Raw genomic sequence first — 20,617 nt, 5'->3', positions numbered from 1 at the left:
TTATGTATAATTTGGACTTTCTGCACATATGTCCAGTGAATTTTTTTTCCCTTTAAAATTCAGTAGTTTTACTAGACTGTGTTTTGGCATTGACCTTCTGAGTTGTTTTCCCAGATATGTAGTATACCATTTCAACCTGCAGATTTAGTCTTTTTTTAATTTTCAGAAATTATTTTCTTGAATTATAGTGGCTAGTATTTGTTTCATCTCATAGCCTTGGTTTTATTTTGGAGGGCTTTGTATAATATGTATTTTATATATTTACATTGTCTTTTATCACTTTTTAAAAATGAGTTTGTTTGTTTATTTATTTATTTTCTCCCTTGGGTCTTTGTTGCTCTGCACCTCGGGCTTCCTCTAGTTGTGGCAAGTGGGGGCTACTCTTTGTTGCAGTGCACGGGCTTCTCATTGTGGTGGCTTCTCTTGTTGCAGAGTGTGGGCTCTAGGCATGTGGGCTTCAGTGGTTGTGGTACATGGGCTCAGTAGTTGTGGCTCTCATGCTCTAGAGCTCAGGCTCAGTAGTTGTGGTGCATGGGCTTAGTTGCTCCATGGCATGTGGGATCTTCCTGGACCAGGGATTGAACCCATTTCCCCTGCATTGGCAGGCAGATTCTTAAGCACTGTGCCACCAGGGATGTCCTTCTTTTGTCACTTTTAATTTCTAAGTTTCTTTTTAATTTCTTTCATTTTTCTCCTTTATTTTTTCTCCCTTAATTTTCTGTTTTCACTCATATCTCTTCTACTTGAATCTTCATTTCTTTTTCTTTAATTTCTGATCCTTTTCTGAGTTTGCTCAGATTTCTGTTTGTGTCTTCCTGTTGCCTAGCTCTCATTTAAGAGCTTTTCTAATTATGATTTAGGTTCTTTTAAAGCTTCTTTTTCTTACTTTCCTTCAGTTTGTTCTGTAATATTAGGTCAGTTTCATTTCCTTTAGGCCATATTTTTCTGCAGTATCTTCATTTTCTAGAGGTATGCTGTTCATGTTACTATTATCCTTTTTTTCTTGCAATATCATTGTATTGGGTTTGATCAACAGCCCTCTTCTGTGGCTCATGTTTATTTCCTATGCATTTTAAGTGCATTATGTAACATTAAAATTTTATTAGCCCTGGTGATGTTAAACTCTAAGTCATAACCTATTAAACTGTAAGCTGTTGTGAATTAGGTATGATTTTTTTTTTCTTAGTAGCATGTTGAACTAAGGATAGTAGTCTGGGTCAACTGCCATTGACACCAGGTTTGTCCTATAGTCTGGCAATCTCAGTTATTCTAAATTATATTTGTGTTTTAATTTAATGCTTTAATCTCTGGCTATTTCACTGGGCATCTGTAATGGAAAAACAAGTTTTTTTTTACATGCAATAAACAGATTATTTGTTTATTTATGGCTGTGTTGGGTCTTTGTTGCTGCATGCAGACTTTCTCTGGCTTCAGTAGTTGTAGCACGTGGGCTTAGTAGCTGTGGCTCGCAGGCTCTAGAGCTCAGGTTCAATAGTGGTGGCGCACAGGCTTAGTTGCTCTGCAGCATGTGGAATCTTCCCCAACCAGGGTTTGAACCTGTGTCCCCTGCATTGGCAGGCAGATTCTTAACCACTGTGCCACCAAGGAAGTCCCATAAACAGATTTTAGAGCTGAGTTTGTGGGGTTTTCCCCTCTTTCCAGCAAAGCAACCTAATTAATGTACAGGATTAGTAGTGCTATGTGATGCTGGAATGTTTGTGTTAATTAGTTAGTCCTGATATGCAGCTTCATTTCTTTTGTTTCAGGTTAAATGGAAACCACACTCCGGAGCTGGATGCCTGTGTAGCCATTCAACCACATCAGTGGCTTGCAATGAGTGGAGGAGGAGAGCAGCCGGATATCCTCAGTGTTGGAATCCTGGTCAAAGAAAGATGGAAAGTAGTAAGTCTACGTGAGGGAGAGAAAGGGGTGGGGTGGGGGAGGGGGTGTTTGCATATGAGAGGGTAAGTTCTGGTATCTTGGTAAAAGTAACATTTCATTAGGAAATAATACATATATTGCTTATATGCCTAAAGCAGTTGTTTTTGGTTCTTTTCCTGTGATTAGGTTCTGTTCATACCCTAATTCTTATTGTTGCTTCTTATAGTAGTAAATTTTCCTAACCTCTGATAGCTACTATTGAGTAAGGTACATGAAAGTATACTTAGGGAAAGAACAATTGAAAAAAATATATAGTACAATGAACTGCCCCTTTTTTATTTTTTAACATTTATTTAAGAAAATTCTAAGTATACATTAAAATAGTGAGACTATTATAAAGAACCTCCAGGTACTCATGCCCCAGCTTAAGTAGTTATAGACTGATGGTCAATCTTGTTTCATCTCTTTAACCTCTCTCCCAGAATATTTTGAAGCAAATATTTTACCTTAGCATTTCTCTTTACGCACTTCAGTATGTATCTCTAAAAGACAGATTTCTTCGTAAAACATAATCATAATATCATTATCACATCTAGAAAAGCAGTAATTTCTTAATAGCATTAGGTATCCTTCCAACTTTCACATTTTCCTAATTGTTTTGTAAATTATTTTTAACAGTTGAATCAATCAAATCCAAGTAAAGTAGTCTGGATATTGCAGTTGGTTGATATCACTTGAGTTTCTTTTAATTTCTAGCTTCCTTTTCATCTCTCTTTTTTTCCTTACAGTTTAGTTATTGAAGAAACTAGGTTGTTTTCCTGTAGAATTTTCTGCAGTTTTTGTTTTTTCTATTGCTTCCATGTGATGTTAAGATGTTTCTCTGTCTCATGTATTTTATGTAGACTGTTATATAGAGAGGCTTGATTAGATCTGACTGCAGGTTTGTTTATTGAGGTAGGGGCTTTTTTTTTTTAGAATTTGTAGATTTTTAAAAGTATTTTATTTATTTGGCTACATTGGGTCTTAGTTGCGACATACAGTATCTTTTAGTAGCGGCATGTGGGCTTCTTAGTTGCTGCATGCAAACTTAGTTGCAGCATGCATGCAGGATCTAGTTCCCCAACTAGGGATTGAACCTGGGCCCTCTGCATTGGGAGTGCAGAGTCTTACCCACTGGACCACCAGGGAAGTCCCCTGAGTCCTTTTAACATGATCCTAATAGTCTTTTGATCGCTTCCTTGTCCTAGACTTGGAATCTGCCATCTTTCTTCCTATGAAAGAAGCTATTTTTGTTTTGGATATATTTAAATATATTTTATTGCTACCCAGTCTTTTGTTAACCAAAGTTTTGTTCCATTAGCAGGTTTAGCAAAGCTATTTAATAGTTTTCTTAGTCTAACAGATTGGAAAAAGAAGATTCTTCTTTTAGAAATAAAAATTTTGTTTCTATGGTACAGTGTTTTACTGATTAGGCAAATCAGTACGCTCTGAAAATTTACTTGAGTAAATATAAGAAAAGAATCTTGTCATCATGATAGACTGGTGCCAGGAGATTCCAGCAATTGGTAATCTTTAATGTAAGTCAGGTGTGAGTGTTGCTTTGGTGAGAGCTTTGTGTTACATGCTGTGATAAAAATTGGCTTTCTCCAGTAGGCATATCAAAAGGTGACAGATGAAGCTATGTCTGGCATAGTTGCTCTGTCCTGATAATGAGCACTAATACATTGTATGGAGCATGTCCCCCGAAGTTGAGAGGCATAGTGGCATTTTTAGTAAAAAATCACAGGCTTATTGTTAAGGATGGTGTTTTGGTTATCTATTGTTATGTAATAAACTACATCAAAACTTAGAGGCTTAAAAGAATCATTTATTTTGCTCACGGTCTTGTGGATTAGGAATTTAAGAAGAATTCGCCTGGGTGGTTTGTCTCTTAGCCGTGTGGCACTAGCAGGTTTGGGGATTGAAAGGTCCACTTCCAGATGGCTTCTTTGGTGCCTTGGGGTCCTTAATTCCTTTACCCCCAAACTGGTGGCCCATTTTCTAGGACCTCTCTACAGGGCTATGGCTTCTCAGGATGGACACACTTTTACATGGTGACTGGCTCTTGAGAGGGTTCTGTTGGTTAAAGTAGTCACAAGATCCACCCAGGTTTCAGAGGGTGGGGAAATGGACTGTGCCTCTTGATGGAGGAGTGGTGAGGTCATGTAGAAGAAGAGCAGAAAGGATGGGCACTTTTGTGTGGCCATCTTTGGAAAATACAGTCTGCCACAATCTTACCTCTATTCCTCCCCTAGTCTGCACACCACTATCGTACTAAATTACTGCTGTCTCTTTGCTGTATAAACACTGATGATGTCTTAGGGCTTTGTTAAGCTCAGTAAAAAAAATTAATGCCCTATTATTGTTCAAATGACGTTATAGGAATAGACCAAGGAGTGAAATCATTTACTTTAGCCTGGAATTTTTGTTCTCTTGTTTGGTAATGTTGTTTTTGAGGTAAAAACATGAAGCCGCTTTGCATGAGTCCATAATTAGAAAAATGTCTCTTTGATACTGTTTATGAGTTTTTAAAGTTACACAGTCTTATTTATTTATTTATTTATTTATTTATTTATTGGCTGTGTTGGATGTTTGTTACTGCGAGCGGGCTTTCTCTAGTTGCAAGGAGTGAGGGCGACTCTTCGTTGTGGTGCGCGGGCTCTAGGTGCGTCACCTTCAGTAGTTGTGGCACATGGGCTCAGTAGTTGTGGCTCTCAGGCTCTAGAGCGAAGGCTCAGTAGTTGTGGTGTACAGGCTTAGTTGCTCCATGGCATGTGGGATCTTCTCATACCAGGGATTGAACCCGTGTCCCCTGTATTAGCAGGCAGATTCTTACCACTGCACCACCAGGGAAGATCCACACAGTCTTTGTTTAATGGACAAAATATAAATAATCATAAGAACCAGTCAGGGCCCAAAAAAGAGCAATTTCTTTAACTGAAATTGTTTCTGGAACTTTTTTTAGTCCCAAACTCATATCAGAGTTTCTCTTGGTTTCTCTTCCCATCATCAAACCAGAATAAGGAAAGATTATGGCTCATATATACAAAACAGTAAGTAGTTATTTAGCAATAATTATATAGTTACCACTTTGCCACATGCTATGGGGGAAATAAAAAATAGGAGTGGCCCTCTCTTTGAAGGAGCTTAGTTTCACTGTAGAGGCCTAGGACATCAACAGTGAAAAGTTAAACAGTATGAGTTAAAACACTGTATAATGTGTTAATACAAGTGATATCTGAGGTATTTAGCCTAGTAAAATTATTAATTAAATGATTAAGCACACAATTCCTATAGAAATTTGGAAGAGATAAAGAAATCAGCCTAGATACAGAAATCGTTACAGACCCTGTGAAAAAAGAAGTAGGACTTGAGGTGAGGCCTCTGGGGTGGTTAAGGTTTAGGATCCTGTGGCTGCAGTGATGACTTCCTACATTATGTCACATCCTAGCTGCTTGATAACATGGTGAGGAGAAGACTGAGTTTCAGGAAATGGAAGAAGGCTAATGTCGTGTGGTATCTAGCTTGAAGTATACCACCTGCCCTCCTCCCACCCCAGTTTCTCACAGCTCTACAGTTCCAGTTGTTAGTACCTCTTCAGAACTTTTATTTTATTATTTTTTTTATTGTTTAAACTTTTTATTTTATATTGGAGTATAATTGATTAACATAGAACTTGATTTTAAAAAAAAATTTTTTTTTAATTTATTTATTGGCTGCTTTGGGTCTTTGTTGCTGCATGTGGGCTTTCTCTAGTTGTGGCGAGCGGGAGATACTCTTTGTTGTGGTTACGCGGGCTTCTCGTTGCCGTTGCCTCTCTTGTTGTAGAGCACAGGCTCTAGGTGCACTGACTTCAGTAGTTGTGGCACACGGGCTCAGTATTTGTGGCTCACAGGCTCTACAATGCAGGCTCAGTAGTTGTGGTGCATGGGGTTAGTTGCTCTGCGGGATGTGGGATCTTCCCGGCCCAGGGATCAAACCCATGTCCCGTGCATTGGCAGGTGGATTCTTAACCATTGTGCCACCAGGAAAGTCCCAGAACTTGCTTTTAATACTCAGACAAAGATCCCGATATTCCCCAGTTAACACATTTTATTAGGAAGAATATTAAGTGTTTGATGAAAGTATTTATTTATTTATTTATTTGGCTGTGCCATGCAACTTGCAGGATCTTAGTTCCCCAACCAGGGATTGAACGCGGGGCCTTGGCAATGAAAGTGTCATGTGCTCACCACTGGACTGCCAAGGAATTCTCTGATGAAAGTATTTAATTTGGTTAGAGTTTACTATTATTTGGGTGTATGGATATATAGTGAACACTGAGATGGTTTAGAACAGGAGCTTTAAGCCTGTTCTGGAGAGCCTGTTCAGTACCTCAGAGAGGAGGGTAAATGGTGCCCAGAGGGCTGGGCTCTGGCTGCCCCGTCCTCCCTCCAGCCTCCCCGCATACACGTGTCAGTAGGTTCCAGATGAGATTTCAGTTAGCAGAAAGATTTTATGGACTTATAAAAAGTCTTCAAATGATTACCTTAGAATTAGAACAAATATGGTTGTTGAGGGGTATTTGTGGGAAGTAAAGCTTTCGGATACTGTGTCTTTTATGATGTTTCTGATGCTGGCTGTAGACCAGGTTTTAGAATTGTTTGTGGCTGAAATAAATTTAGTACTTTTTGTGGACAAACCTGTGAGAAAAGATTTTGATGTTATTTCTAAGTATTTGTTCTTGGTATATGCCTAGTTAACAATATTGAGATCTTCTATCATAAAATAGGGGGTAGTCAAATTATATATTATTTTCTAAATGAGATGAATCGGTTTCTAATTAGGATCTTCTAGTAATTTTGTGTGTATGTGTTCTTATTTTATTTCCCATGCAGTTGAGGAAGATTGGGGGTGGGGGCTTTGGAGAAATCTACGATGCCTTGGACATGCTTACCAGAGAAAATGTTGCACTGAAGGTGGAATCAGCTCAACAACCAAAACAAGTTCTGAAAATGGAGGTTGCTGTATTGAAAAAACTACAAGGTAAGCTGCTTATATGATATACCAAACAATTTATAATTTATTGTTATTTCTGTGAACCTCAATTACATTCTCTAACTATAAGTTGAATATTCTGGTGTCAGCTTGGTTTAAACATGCTGAACATTTTTCTTTTGGAAATTTTATTACTAGCTAGTAGTTGTAGAAGTACTGATTGCTTAGAATAATTGGGCTTTGGAATAATAACTCCTTTTCATGGTGAGTAAGGATGAGAGCGAGTGAATTACTTGAAACATTCTGCTTTGGAAAGGGTTTTTTCATAATATCTGTTATAGTAAAATTTGCCTTTTTGAAAAAATAGCCAAACATAAACACCTCTGAGTTGTTTCTACTTATGTTTTTGGATGTTAAACATGCTTTAATCACATTAAGGACACTGCCTTCAAATAACACTGAAGAATGGATTAAAAATAATAGTATTTGTGATATGTTGATTTCATTAGCTTCAATTTCATTGAATAACTCTTTCTGGCCCTGTCATCATTTTAGAGGTCCATTTTACTACTTGGATCCCTATTGTTTTACTACAAGGATAAGTAACTTTTTTTCTGACATCAATCCAGTGATGTAAAACCCTAAATACATGGCTAGTTTGGTTTATCTTTGTATCTTCAGTTTATGACATAATTTGGTATTACTGATATTTAAATGTTTTATCTGAATCAGAATTAAATAGGAGTAATTAGCACATTAAATGATCTTGTTAAGCTCTAGAAGGTTTGATATTGCTATGGGACATTCATTAGCTTCTAAAGGAATTTAGTACTAACATAGAGAGCAAAGGAAGTTGCTGTAATTGGTGGAAATAACTGTAGTTGGAAGAAATAGCAAGGAAAATATGCAGTGTAGTGTAGGACCCTCAAATTCATGGCTGTGTAGCCTCTAGGGTAAATGTGCTGTCTTTGTGAATCACTGATGTTTGGAATTCTAGTAAATTACTTTCTGTTAAGTTAATGAAATGTGTATTATGTATTTTAGCAACATCTATGCTTTTAATCACTGTCCTTTGCCTTAAGCTTTCTCATTGTCTGAGTTTTTCTACTAGTTGGCTCATTTCATTAGAGCATGATGCTAATAAAATTATAGCTCTGTTTAATAGTTACTTTTAGCCCAAACTTAGCTTTCCTAAAACATGGGAAATCAGGAAGACAGTGAATAGATTAGCACGCATTGTCACTACTAGAAAAAAATGGATGGAGAAGGAAGAATAGAGAAAAGGATGGTGTTCTCTTTTTTCTCACCTTTTCTGCTTTTTCCCTTTCTTTTGAGCTGTTCCCAGCTCAGTGACATAGAGGCCACAAACAGGTGCAGCTGGAGCTATCTCTTCCTGGGTTGCACAGATCCCAAGAGATCTGTTTTACTCTCAGCCAAGCCCGTAAAGGGTATGTCAGCATCAGCTTGGCTTGGACAGTGGTGCTTCACCTGTCTTTCTCCTACTTGGTCCTGAGGAGATGCTTCCAGGTGAGGCAGGATACAGCTTTGTAGCCCTTTCAGTAAGTTCTCCTGCCTATTTTGGCCATGCTTTACTCAGTATTGTATGTGATAAAGCCTGAAGAATAGTTTAGTACCTTTTAATGGATGAATTGGAGATCCTTGGATGCTGAGTCTCTCCTTTCCTTCTTATTTTATCTTTCATACTATTACCTAAAATGTTTCTCTTACTTGCTTATAACCATGTGACATCCTGTTCCTTAGGACTCTTCGGTTTCCAAAATAAATAGATTTTTTAATCTTTTGGTCTGTGTTTCAATGGGCAGCCTTTGACTTTCTTTTCTTGGCTTTCTTGCTATGCCTTCTGCATACTTATGCCTCACAACTTCTTTTTGTTGAAGGTGCTTTGGAATCTGTACCTTCTGAGAGCATTTTTACAGGGCTGAACTGCTTGCTCCTGCCTGCCTGTTGGCATAATAATTTTTCTTAGTGACCCCAATAAAAAGGCTAAATGTTTCAGGAAAAGGTATGTAACCAGAGGCTAGCCCTTTATAGGATTGGTTGGTTTAAAATTGATGTTCAGTTTTTGATAACTGGTATAGGATTTGTTTCTTTTGTTTATTTTTTTTTATGATGAATTAGGCTGAACCCTAAATTTTGTTTCTTTTAATAAGTCAATTCCCCTGTTCAAAATTCTTATCATATCTTTCCCTGGATTCCTTCAGTTCTTAGTTTTCTCTGTCTTTCCTGTACTTAACAATCCTAGATTTCCTCAGCTCATGCATAGCTTTCATTACCAGTATGTTCCTTTCTCATGGGCCCTAAAGTATGAAGACCTTAGCATTTTACCTCATCTTTCCTTCTGAATGACCTTCCCCATGCTACTACAGCAGATAACTCTCTTTTCAATGCTCTCTGAAATATTCTGAATGTATATCCTACAATTCTCTATTGAATCAAGTTAGACTCCTGAATTGTACTTGGGTTTTACAAATATGTCTGAATGTTTTTAGTCACTGCTCAACCAGACCACCTGTCTATAGGCCTATTAGGTAGTACTTCTACACTCAATTATTCTCTGAAGTTTCCCTATTAAATAGAACTTTAAAACTTATTAAGTTTTTCCTTTTATTAATATCATTGTTCAGAGATACATCTCTATATAACCATTTATTTGTGTTTCTTCTCTCCATTTATGACTATACTACCTTCAAACCTTTGTGTTCAATTTATTTGTCTTGATACTGGGCAAAGGGGTATTATCTCCCTACTCCCTACTCTATTAGATTCTTTTTTCTCTCTTCTCTCCCATCTTAATAAATATTTTATAGTGACATTCTACCTATCTTCACTTCTCCATTTTTATAATCTTTTGAACTCTATCTCACCACACCACTTTTTTTTTTTCATTTTAATAAATACAGTTTTATTTGCAGTGCTGGTATAAGAGGGGAAAAAAACCTTTTGTCCTGTAATTCCAGATCTGATCACACTAATCTGATCTACTAATTCTGCAATACCTACCATCCATACTTTTTAAAATGATAGATTTCGTTTCCAATCTTAACAAAATTCGATACATGTCTAGAATCCTGCAGTGAGACAGGCAAATCTTAAATTTGTTTTTTCCCCTAATTTTTTATTATGAAAAATTTCAAATATACACAAAAATAGAATTGTGTAATGAACATTCATGTACCCATTATTCAGCTTCAGTAAGTATCAGCATTTGGCCAGTCTTGTTGCATCTATGTCCTACATTTTTCCCCAGCTTGCTGAAGTATTTAAAAGGAAATCCTAGACATCATACCATCTGTAAGATCAGTATATATCTTTGTCTAGTAGATAAGCTCTCCCTTTTTATTTTTTAATGAAAATATTCTTTATTACAAAGTTATGAATTACCAGCCAGTTAGGAAATCTGTGGGGTTGAGGTTGGGGTAGGGGTATTTGGAAATATGTCAAAATTTGACAGACATTACTTTGCCTAGAAGAGCTTTGTTGGTGATTGATGATTTTGTGAACCCATTAAATTATATCTATTGGAACGTAGAGAGTCTTAGTCACTTATTCCCCCCCCCCCCAAAAAAAAGGAATGATATGAGTAGTTGTTTATGTTAAACATTAGGAAACTTTGGGGAAATCTGCATTATTGAAAAAGTGAAATAATAACACTATAAAAACTCTTCAGGTGACCAGTTTTTAAGAATGGATTGGAGAATCTCATTGGAGAGGAAGCCCATGTTCCAGTTTTTCTTTTTTTAATGAATAGACTTTACTTTTTAGAACTGGTTTAGGTTTACAGAAAAAAACGAGCAGAAAGTACAGAGTCCCCATCTACAATTCTCTATTAATAACATCTTGTATTGGCATAGTACATTTGATACAATTGGTGAATCAGTATTGATACATTATTGTTAACTAGAGTCCCTAATTTACATTAGGGGACTTCTTTATTAATAATATAAACACTGTAGTCTTAAGCACCTAAGAAAATTATTTCTCAGTATTATATAAAACCTAGCAGCCAGTGTTTAATGTCTCCTGCTGCCTCAAAAATATTCTTTTACCATTGAGTTGTTCAAATCTCACGTGCATGGTAGGCATGTTGCATCTGGTTGACATCTCTCTTAAGTCTCACTTAATATAGGAGTTTCCCCTCCCCTACTTTTTAAAACGTTGGCCTTGCCGTTTATTTGCTGAGAAATGAAGTTCTCCGTTTGATAGAGTAGGCTGATTGTATCCTCGCAGTGTTGTTTAGCACGTTCCTCTGTCCTCCACATTTCCTGTGAACTTGTAGTCAGACCCAGAGGCTTGATGAAATTCATGTTGCTGTTGTTGTTGTTTATGGCAAGAGTACCTTGTCTTGATCTATTGTTTCCGTAGGGCTTGCAAGATGGTGATTTTTCTAATTCTTTTGTTCCTTCCAAATTTCTGAATTGGAATTATTCTACAGAGTAGAACTTTATTTCACCAGCTGTTTGTTTCCCCTGACATAATAGCTACTACAAGAAGGGCAGGATAAAGGCTTGATTTTTTTCCTTTTTATTTACCAATTTTCAGAATAACAAGTTGTGCCCTTATGGGAATAGTGAACTGTTTTTTGTTTTGAGTATCACTGTGAGATCATGGATTTTTATATATATTATTTCAACCCACTGCAGTCATTATTCTTCTGAGGCTAAAATTTTCACTTTTTTTTTTTGGCTAGTGGAAACCCTTTTAAATTGGCTGCTTGTTCTTCTGATGTAACTTCAGTGTTCTTTGATATCATTCTAGCTTTCTGACCCCGCACATGCTTCAGGCTTTCTCTGAACTTTCCCTGCACCAGAGTTGGAATCATTTTTCTCCAAGAAGTCCTGTTTCCTTGTATTGGGAAACAATTGAGATCACGGTGTGGGGACTAGGACACTAATTGCCATTAGATTAACACACTTCTCTCAATAGGTTTTAATGAATACTAGATTTTGCCTGGTTTACTCTTATGTGCTCTTTTTAGTTTGTTTACATTGTTTATTTTATTTTTAAAAACATATTTGTGTTCTCTTAAATTTCAGAATCTAAAAGGGTAGGAATTATGTACTTTTAAACTTGATATATTATGCTTAGTGGCAAAATGATAGCAGAAAATGGCTTTGTATTTGGTGATAGTATACATTTGTAAATGGAGATGTGGGAGAATAGGAAAACATTAACTCTTCTATTTCTGGTTGCTATTTTGTTAGTAAACTATTGTGGTTTTTTTTTTTTTTTTTTTGGTAAGAAAAAGAATTATTAAGATTCTGGAATAATTTGTTAAAGAATGTTATAAATACTAGTTGATTAAAGTCTCCTTTGGAAGACTAGAGCTTAGATTCTCAAAACCATGTTATATAGATGTTCAGATCTTCATTGTTACAAAGGACAGTCACTTGGGTCTTCCAGATATTGGCATCTATTTGGTTTAGAAGTTTTTTTTATCTTTGCATATAGGTGTTGTCATATTTTGGAAATTCAGAAAATTATAACTAAAATTTATCCTTATATCTTTTCACCAAAGGAAGTCTGCCTAGGATCTTTAAAAGTTTGTGTTTTGTCTACTTGCTTCCAATTGATGTATAAATATATACCTAAGCTTAAAAATAGTTTTTCTTTAAAAATATTCTTTAGATCAGATTTCTCACTAATTCTTATGTCTTCCCTCCATCGTGTGTTCAATCTAAGAAGTTTATTGCACTTAAAAATCACTACTTAAATCAATGAGTGACTAGAAAGTTGTCCAGCCTTTCTGTCCCATTTTAGCTCTTTACTTCATGCTGTAAATGATCAACATCATCTTATCTTTTGTGTTCTTTCAAAGCACCAACTTGAGTAAAACTGAGGTTTTCCTCTTTATATATTACCTTGGATGAGAAAGTAATTAAAAGCTTATTTAATAATTTAAAAGTTTTTCTCCTCTAGATCCTCTAAAAGCAAGTGAAGATCCTATTAATATCAAGAAATAATCGAGTAACTGCCACTGTTTGATAACCAAATAATTTAACTATTCTCAGTTGAAATAGGAATTAATTTTTCTTACCCCATATAATTGCAGGGAAAAACTATGTTTTTCCTTACAACCCTTAAAGAGGTTGTGATTTTTGTTTTGATTTCTGGGGACTTTTTTTTTTAAACCCTGAAATATTGGTCCTGGATTTTATTTTTGCCTTGGAAACTGCAGAGCACAAGCCTAAAGTTGAGGTGAAGAGTTACTATTACAGAAGATCAACTGCACCTCTTCTGCCTTCTCTGCTTGATGTCTCCAGCTACTGCTGTAAAATATGGCGACTTTCTTCCCCCAGTCATAAGAATATAAGAAATATGTCATTTCTGGATTAGACCTGTGGTCTGTTCAGTATAGAATGTCTGTGAAAGTTATTCCAAATTTGCTTGCCCTTGTTAGGTTTCTGTTTCATCGAAGTTAGGTTCCTGTTTCATCGAAGGGTATGTTGAGAAGCTCTCTGAAACTCCTTTTGTGGGAGAGCATAGTAGTCAGACTCTGGGACCTAAAGGTTAGGGATACACCCTTATCCCTTATTATGTCTTTTAACCTTTCAAAAACCTATCATCTGTCCTTTTGCTCATTTCAGCCTGTGCATTTTTTCCCCTTAAAGTAATTTTTTGCTTGCCCTTATTAAGGTTTATCTTTTCTATCAAAGGGTGTTAGGCAGTCATTGAGAACTTTGTTAAGTATGTCCATTTTAGCGTTTCCCGACTTGGAAGATTTAACTTCATCTGCCAGTTTAGGGATTTGTCTATTCATTACTCTATTTGGGTTTAGAAAAATGACATGTAAGAAATAGAAGAGGTTTAGATTATTTGAAGGAGCAGAGATTTATTTCCTTGGAAGGGAATTAATGTATATAAATATGTATATGTGCTTTATATGCATAAAGAAAGTCTGGAATTGTCTAGAACTCGAGAGGCCATTGGGAATGGTTATATTTGGATATTGGAATTAGAGGGACCAGGAAAGGAGAGGCTCTTTTGCTCTTTCCCTTTATACCCTTCGGTACTTAAGGAATTGAGAAAAATATGCAAGCATTTCTTTTATAGTAAAAATTTAAATAATAGTAAATATCTTTAAAATACATTCTTACTCTTTATCTTTCCTCAGATTTCTGAATGCTTGAAAATACCTGGTAAATTAGTGCAGTATAGTGTAGTGTAATGTAGTAGAAAGCGGTTTTGTGTTGTGAACTTACTTTATAAATGGTTGGTAATATCTTATTTGTGGGAAGATCTATAACCGAGTTTGAGTGCTTACTGTATGCTAGGAGCAGTGCTACTGAATGCTAGGCTTTCATACATAACCTGTTTTAATATCTTATATCTATCTCATATTAAATTTATGCATAAGATCTTCCATTTTTTTATAACCCTTTTTAAGAATGTAAATGTTCATGGTAAAAGAATTTAAAAATCAAACAGAATAGTATGTGAAAACTAAAAGATTTTTTCTTTTAGCCCTTCACTCTCCTTCTCTAACCACTATTACTATTTTCTTGTTTTTTTTCCAGAAACGTTCAATACATATTTTAATCTATTTATCTATATACATACATAATACATATGTATAATTATATAGCATCATAATCAGATATAAGTTCATATAATTGTATAATTTATGGATATATATGGATGTATAATCATGTGATTATCTGTGATGTATATAATAATATTGTGTGTGTGTGTGTGTATAAAATATCCCTCCCTATCCATAATCCCCAACCACATGTGGAATCATACTAGTATATACTGTTCTGCAACTTGATGTGACCCCTTAGATTCAGACAGTTAAGACTTATTTTCTATGCACCTTTATGTTCTGCAGAGGAGATATCCTTCAAAAATACCAATCAGATTGTGTCACCCCTCAACCATTGCTAAAACGTTTCAGGGCCTTCCTTTACTCTGGTAAATCCACCCACCTTAGGTTAACATGGCATACAAAACCTTGAATTGATGCCTGCCTGCTTCTCTAGCCTCTGTGTTGAAACTGTTGGGCTTACACTCAGAGTGTTGGTCATCCTGAACTTTTTTTCAATTTCTTAAACAGTTTATAGCTTCTCATCTGCAGTTGGCTTCCTCTGTCTCATACTTTGGATAAGTCCTTTTTTTTTGCTTCTTTTAAAAAATTTATAACAGTCCTAGTATTTATAAAAATCCACAGGTAGAATAAGATTTAAAGAAGTAAAAGCAAAGTACAATTAAGAACTTCACTTTTTTCCTAAACATTTAATATCCAAAAGTATATGTGCTTAAAAAAGTGTGATCCTGTTAGCTTGCTTGTTCCCTTTTCCTCAATAAGGTTATTACAGGGTTTATTTATTTTAAATTTTAATTTCTTATAATCAAATTTAACAAATAGTTTAGTCAATCAGTTCTACAAAGTTTTATGAAAAGCAGTAGTCCAGGTTCTGGTTCCAGATGAGATGGAGTAAGCACACTTCACCCTCTCTCCCACTGAATGCAGCTATAAGACCTGGCCAGAATGCTTGGAGTGGCTATTTGAGGACTCTGAAAAATAAATAGTAGGAGGCAGATTGGGGAAGAAGACCAGAATTCAAAGTACTACTGAACCGGCGGTGAGTTTACCATTTTTTTTCTTCCAGTATGCCCCAGCCTGAACTTTATGTATCCTGAAACTTGGACGTGAGCGTTTATTAACATGGACAGAAAAAACACCCCGAGAAGCCCCCTAGTTCTGACTCAAAGAGCAGGAAAAGGGTCTCCTAATATTCAGAGAAAATGTTGAAATCCCACATCTTCTCTTTTTTCTTTTTTTCCCCCCTTTTCTTCATTCTCTTGCACCCCAGGCCTCAAGCATTCCTGGGCAGTTTAGCTGCAGTGGTGTCAGTGCGGCAGGCAGGAGCCTAAGCCTCAGAGGAGAGGGAACTTTCCAAACCCCATTGCTTTTCTTCTCCCTCTGCTCTTCTGTTGCTTGGCCCTGATGTGGGCACAGTTACGGGAAGTACATGGCAGAATGGGGTTAACGAAGCCCCAGATTTCTGCTGGAAGGCTGAAAGGGAAACCCCAGGAAACCAAAAGATAGCAGGAGAATGAGGAACTTGGGAAACTGACCACTTAAAGTTGCTCACGGACTTCTGAGCTGACTTCCAAGCTCTGCGTGCATGGGTGTGATTGTAAACGGCATACAGAAACATTGAGGATTGAATTATGGGATAGACCACCCCCAAGCCCCAAACTGGACACTGCGTGCGATGATTATGGAACACATTCAGTATAACTACAAAGGCTTTGTAAACTGAATTGAAATTGGAAATGCAGCCTGCAGAAGGATGGTCAGAACTTGAAGTGTGAACCCAGCTGGGTCAATTACTGGCTAAAACAAAAGCACCAACATAATCTCGGTGGGACTTAAATAAGACCCAGATTCTCATAAGATAGTTCAAAATGTCCGGATTACAGTCTTGAATTACTCAGCTTAAAAGGAACCAGTGAAATCTGAACTCACATGGGAAATGACAGAAAACAGATGCCAGTGCCAGGATCACAGATGTTAAAATTATCTCAAAAAGACTTTTAAAATCAGCTATTATGACCATATTCCAGGAATGAGTGGGAAGATAGAAGGTCTCAGCAAAGAAATAGAAGATATAAAGAAGAACTAAATGGAAATTTTAGAACAGAGAAATACAATAATGGAAGTGAAAAACTCACTGGATGGGCTCAGTAGCAGGGAGGACGTGACAGATGAATGTGTCAGTGAACTTAAAAGTAGATAAATAATAATGATCCTTTTTGAAGAACAGAGGAAAAAAGTTAAAAATAAATAAATAAGCAACCTCAGAAACCGTGAGTCTATCATAAGGTCTAACATTTGTGTCGTCGGAGACTCAGAATGTGAAGAGAATGGTTGTGGTATGGCAAAAATATTTGAAGAAATAATGGCATACTGATTGGAAAGGAAGAAATAAAACTCTCTGCTTGCAGATGTCATGATTGTATATGTAGAGAATCCCAAGGAATCCACAAAAAAATTCCTAGAATAAATGAGTTTAAGCAAGTGATTCAAATTCAGCCCACAAAAAGCAATCATATTTCTGTATACTAGTGATAAACAATTGAAAACTGAATTTTGAAAAAACCATTTACAGTGGCTCCCCCAAAATGAAATACTTAGATATAAATGTAACAAAATATGTATGAGATTTCTATGCTGAAAACTGTAAAACCCTGATTTTTTTTAAAAAGTAAGAAAATTTAAATAAATGGAGAGACATGTATTCATGAATTGGAAGATTCACTGTAGTTAAGGTGTTGATTCTCCTCAATTTGATTTATAGATTTAAAGCAATAACAACAACAACAAAATCCCAGCAGCACTGTTTGTAGTTATAGAGTAACTGATTTTAGAATTTCTATAGAAAGGCAGAGGCCTAAAATAACCAAAACAATTTTAAAAAAGAAAAATGTTGGAAAGATCAAACTTAGTACAAAACTACCACAATCAAGACTGTGGTATTGGCAAAGGGATAGACATATAGATGAATGAAATAGAATAGATTCTAGAAATAGACTCACACAAATATGGGCAAAGTTGCAAAGTGAAAAAAGAATAGCACTTTTGATAAGTGGTGTTGGAACAATTGGACATCCAAATACAAAAATAGTGAACCTTGACCTAAAGCACATGCATTACACAAGATGAACTTAAAGTGTACCACACATCTAAATGTGAAATATAAAGCTGTACAGCTCTTAGAAGCAAACATAGAAAATCTTTGTGAGCTGGGTATGTATGCAAGAAGTTCTTTCACATGATACCAAAATCATGCTTGATAAAAGAAGAAACTGATGAATTGGACTGAGTCAAATTAAAAGCTTTGCTTGTAAAAGACACTATTAAGAGAATGAAAAGACAAATTATAGACTGGGGGAAAGTATTTGCAAATCACATACCTGCAAAGAACTTCTATTCAGAATGTGTAAAGACTCCGAAAACTCAACAGTAAGAAAACAATCCAATTGAAAATCTTTAATGGGCTTTGGCAGAGAGGATATAGAGTAGAAAATCAGCTCAGCAAAAGGTGTTTAACATAACTGGCCATTAGGGTAATGCAAATTAAAGTCATGGTGAGTTCCCACTGTACATCTATTAAAATAATATAAAACTTTTGATAATATCACGTGTTGACAAAGATATAGAGCAACTGGAACCCTCACACCTTGCTAGTGGGGCTGCTAGTGGGGATACAGCTCCTCTGGAAAACAGTTGAACATGTGCTTACCATATGTTAAATGTGGTAATCTTGCTCATAGGCATTTAACCTAAAGAAATGAAAATTTACATTCATACAAAAACATATACATAAATATTTATATCAGCTTTATTCTTAATTACCAAAAATATGTCCTTCAAAGAGTGAATGGCAAAAGCAACTGTGGTATATCCATACAATGGAATACTATTCTGTAATAAAAAAGAATGAATTACTGATAAACACAACAATTCTTAATTTCTTCTTCTTAGGGAGATCACTTTAGGAACCTTCTAGTCCACTCCAGTTAGGCCTGGTTATTTTCTACATTCACAACTGTTGTCCTTGGATCACCCCGCAGTGTGTTCCTGGGGACTCCCCTTGCCTCTCTTATACTGTATGCCTTGTTGAATCCCTTTCTCTTTTTTGTTTATTCTCATTTTAGTGAAGCACCCTTCTACTAACTTCCTGAGTAAAGGGTGCATGGGAGATATATTTTTGAGACCTCTCTTGCATGTCCGAAAGTGTTTTTATCCTACCCTGATGTTAAAAAACACTGGCTGGATATAGAATTCTGGATTGAAAATAATTTTATTTCAGAAATTTGTCTTCATATTCACTGTAGTGGTTGAGAAAGGTAATTCCCATTATGATTCTTATTACTTTGGCAGCTTGTTTTTCCTTTTTTCTGCAGTGTTGTGCCATTTCATTGTGATATACCATGGTATGTGTGTATTTTTATCTAGGCTGTGTCTTTTATTGAAACTCACAATCTGAAAGTTCTTCCTGGGAAATTTTCTTAAATTATTTTGTTGGTGGTTTCTACCTGTTTATTTTGTCTGCTTTTCTGGAACACCTACCTGTTATGCAGATATTGGGCCTCTTGTGGTGGTCTCCTAATTCTTTATCTTTTCTCTCCTTTTTTATAGATTTATTATTTATTTTTTATTTTTGGCTGCGTTGGGTCTTCGTTGCTGTGCACGGGCTTTCTGCAGTTGTGGCCAGTGGGGGCTACTCTTTGTTGAAGTTCGAGGGCTTCTCGTTGCGGTGGCTTCTCTTGTGGAGCACGGGCTCTAGGCATGTGGGCTTCAGTAGTTGCGGCACAGGACTTAGTTGCTCTGCAGCATGTGGGATCTTCCCGGATCAGGGATCAAACCTGTGTCCCCTGCATTGGCAGGTGGATTCTTAACCCCTGCACCACCAGGAAAGTCCCATCCTTTTTCAAACATACATTTGTTTATACATTTGTGTAATAGTTTAGTACATTTTAAAAATAGGGTGAGGAAACCATGCTCTTTTTCTTCATTCTAATCATAAAAGCCTGCTATTTTTAAATTGGTCATTGTGATAGGATTGTCTTGTTTAAATGATGAAATTCCCTGTGATGGTTATCTAGACTGAAGAGTTTGGAAACTTCCTTCTGCCTTTGGTTCCTGGTGAGCTACTTAGAACCTAAAGGATTGTTAGATGGGCATCCTCATGAATGCTGATAGGAGTCTTTGTTCCTTAGACTCCTTGGCTGAATTATTTTTCCTAGGGACTTGGCTTAGAAGACACCTTTCCTTCTTTTTGTATCACTGTCAAGTTAACTCAATCAAGCTCCAAGCTATGAGGCATTCTAATCTAATCTCTTGCTTTCTCTGTAATGCTTATTCTTTGTTTTTATAAGCTATAATTTGATCTTGTACTGCCTATATTGGTCTTGTAATACATTTATTGCTTTCAACAAGATTGTAAATTCTTTGAGGACAGGACCTATGCCTATATTTTTCCGTCTCCCATGGGTGTGGATATTTCATGAGTTGTTATTATTAGGGAAGATATGGTTAGTTTGTTTTTGGTGGGGGGGTGGGTAAATATGAGAAGTAAATGATAGCTGAATAAGGAAGCTAATTTTATTGTGTCCTTAGCAGTCTAATTGTCCAGCTTTGCAGAATCCCCTTATTTGCTAATTTGTAATTGACCTGGAATTTGTTCTTTGAATTCCAGAGCATCCCCATTTAGTGGGTTAGGGATACTTTCAGCTCAGCCTTTCACTTTATTACTAAATGGCTTTTTTTATTTAAAAAGAAAAATGATTGATGCCCCCTTTGATTGATTTACTTTCCTCTAGCAGCAAGTCATGCAAAATCACTTGCCTTTTGCATGACATTTTACTCTTATTAATATTTAACACTAGGATGTAGATCACCATACCACCACCTGCCATAGTTTTAAGCCCTTGAATTGAAAACAAGGGTAGTAGATGATCATCTGAAATTGTAAGAATAAAAAGATTCTTTAGGTTATGTGGATTAGTTACGCGTATAGCATATCTCTTCCTTTAAGAAAAAAAGAAATTACGCAGTTAGAGAAGGGTTTATCACTGCTTGCCTTAGATTAATAGAAATCGTTTCTTATATCACACTTAAAATCTGTATTTAACTAGCAAGGTCCTACTTTGCTTATAATATCTTTTGATATTATCTATCTATCTAAAT

At 36.1% G+C, this 20,617-nt stretch overlaps 1 protein-coding gene across 5 annotated transcripts in view; it reads left to right on the top strand.

Moving 5' to 3' along the window:
• The window catches only part of TTBK2 (tau tubulin kinase 2), a 137,572-nt gene that overhangs the window by 33,256 nt on the left and 83,699 nt on the right, over positions 1 to 20,617 (top strand). For 4 of the 5 annotated variants that reach the window (XM_057722977.1, XM_057722975.1, XM_057722974.1 and 1 more), the window contains exons 2-3: positions 1,767 to 1,902; positions 6,798 to 6,945. In XM_057722977.1, the coding sequence (XP_057578960.1) occupies positions 1,834 to 1,902; positions 6,798 to 6,945 (217 nt within the window). In that variant the 5' untranslated portion in view covers positions 1,767 to 1,833. Of the gene's footprint in view, positions 1 to 1,766; positions 1,903 to 6,797; positions 6,946 to 15,388; positions 15,501 to 20,617 lie in introns of those variants that run through there. The other variant, XM_057722979.1, reaches the window with a different exon arrangement.

The sequence above is a fragment of the Hippopotamus amphibius genome, chromosome 2 (assembly GCF_030028045.1).
Source record: "Hippopotamus amphibius kiboko isolate mHipAmp2 chromosome 2, mHipAmp2.hap2, whole genome shotgun sequence".
Classification (NCBI taxonomy): domain Eukaryota; kingdom Metazoa; phylum Chordata; class Mammalia; order Artiodactyla; family Hippopotamidae; genus Hippopotamus; species Hippopotamus amphibius.
Note: the sequence above shows the minus strand (reverse complement) of the source record. Positions and strands in the feature narration are given on the sequence as shown.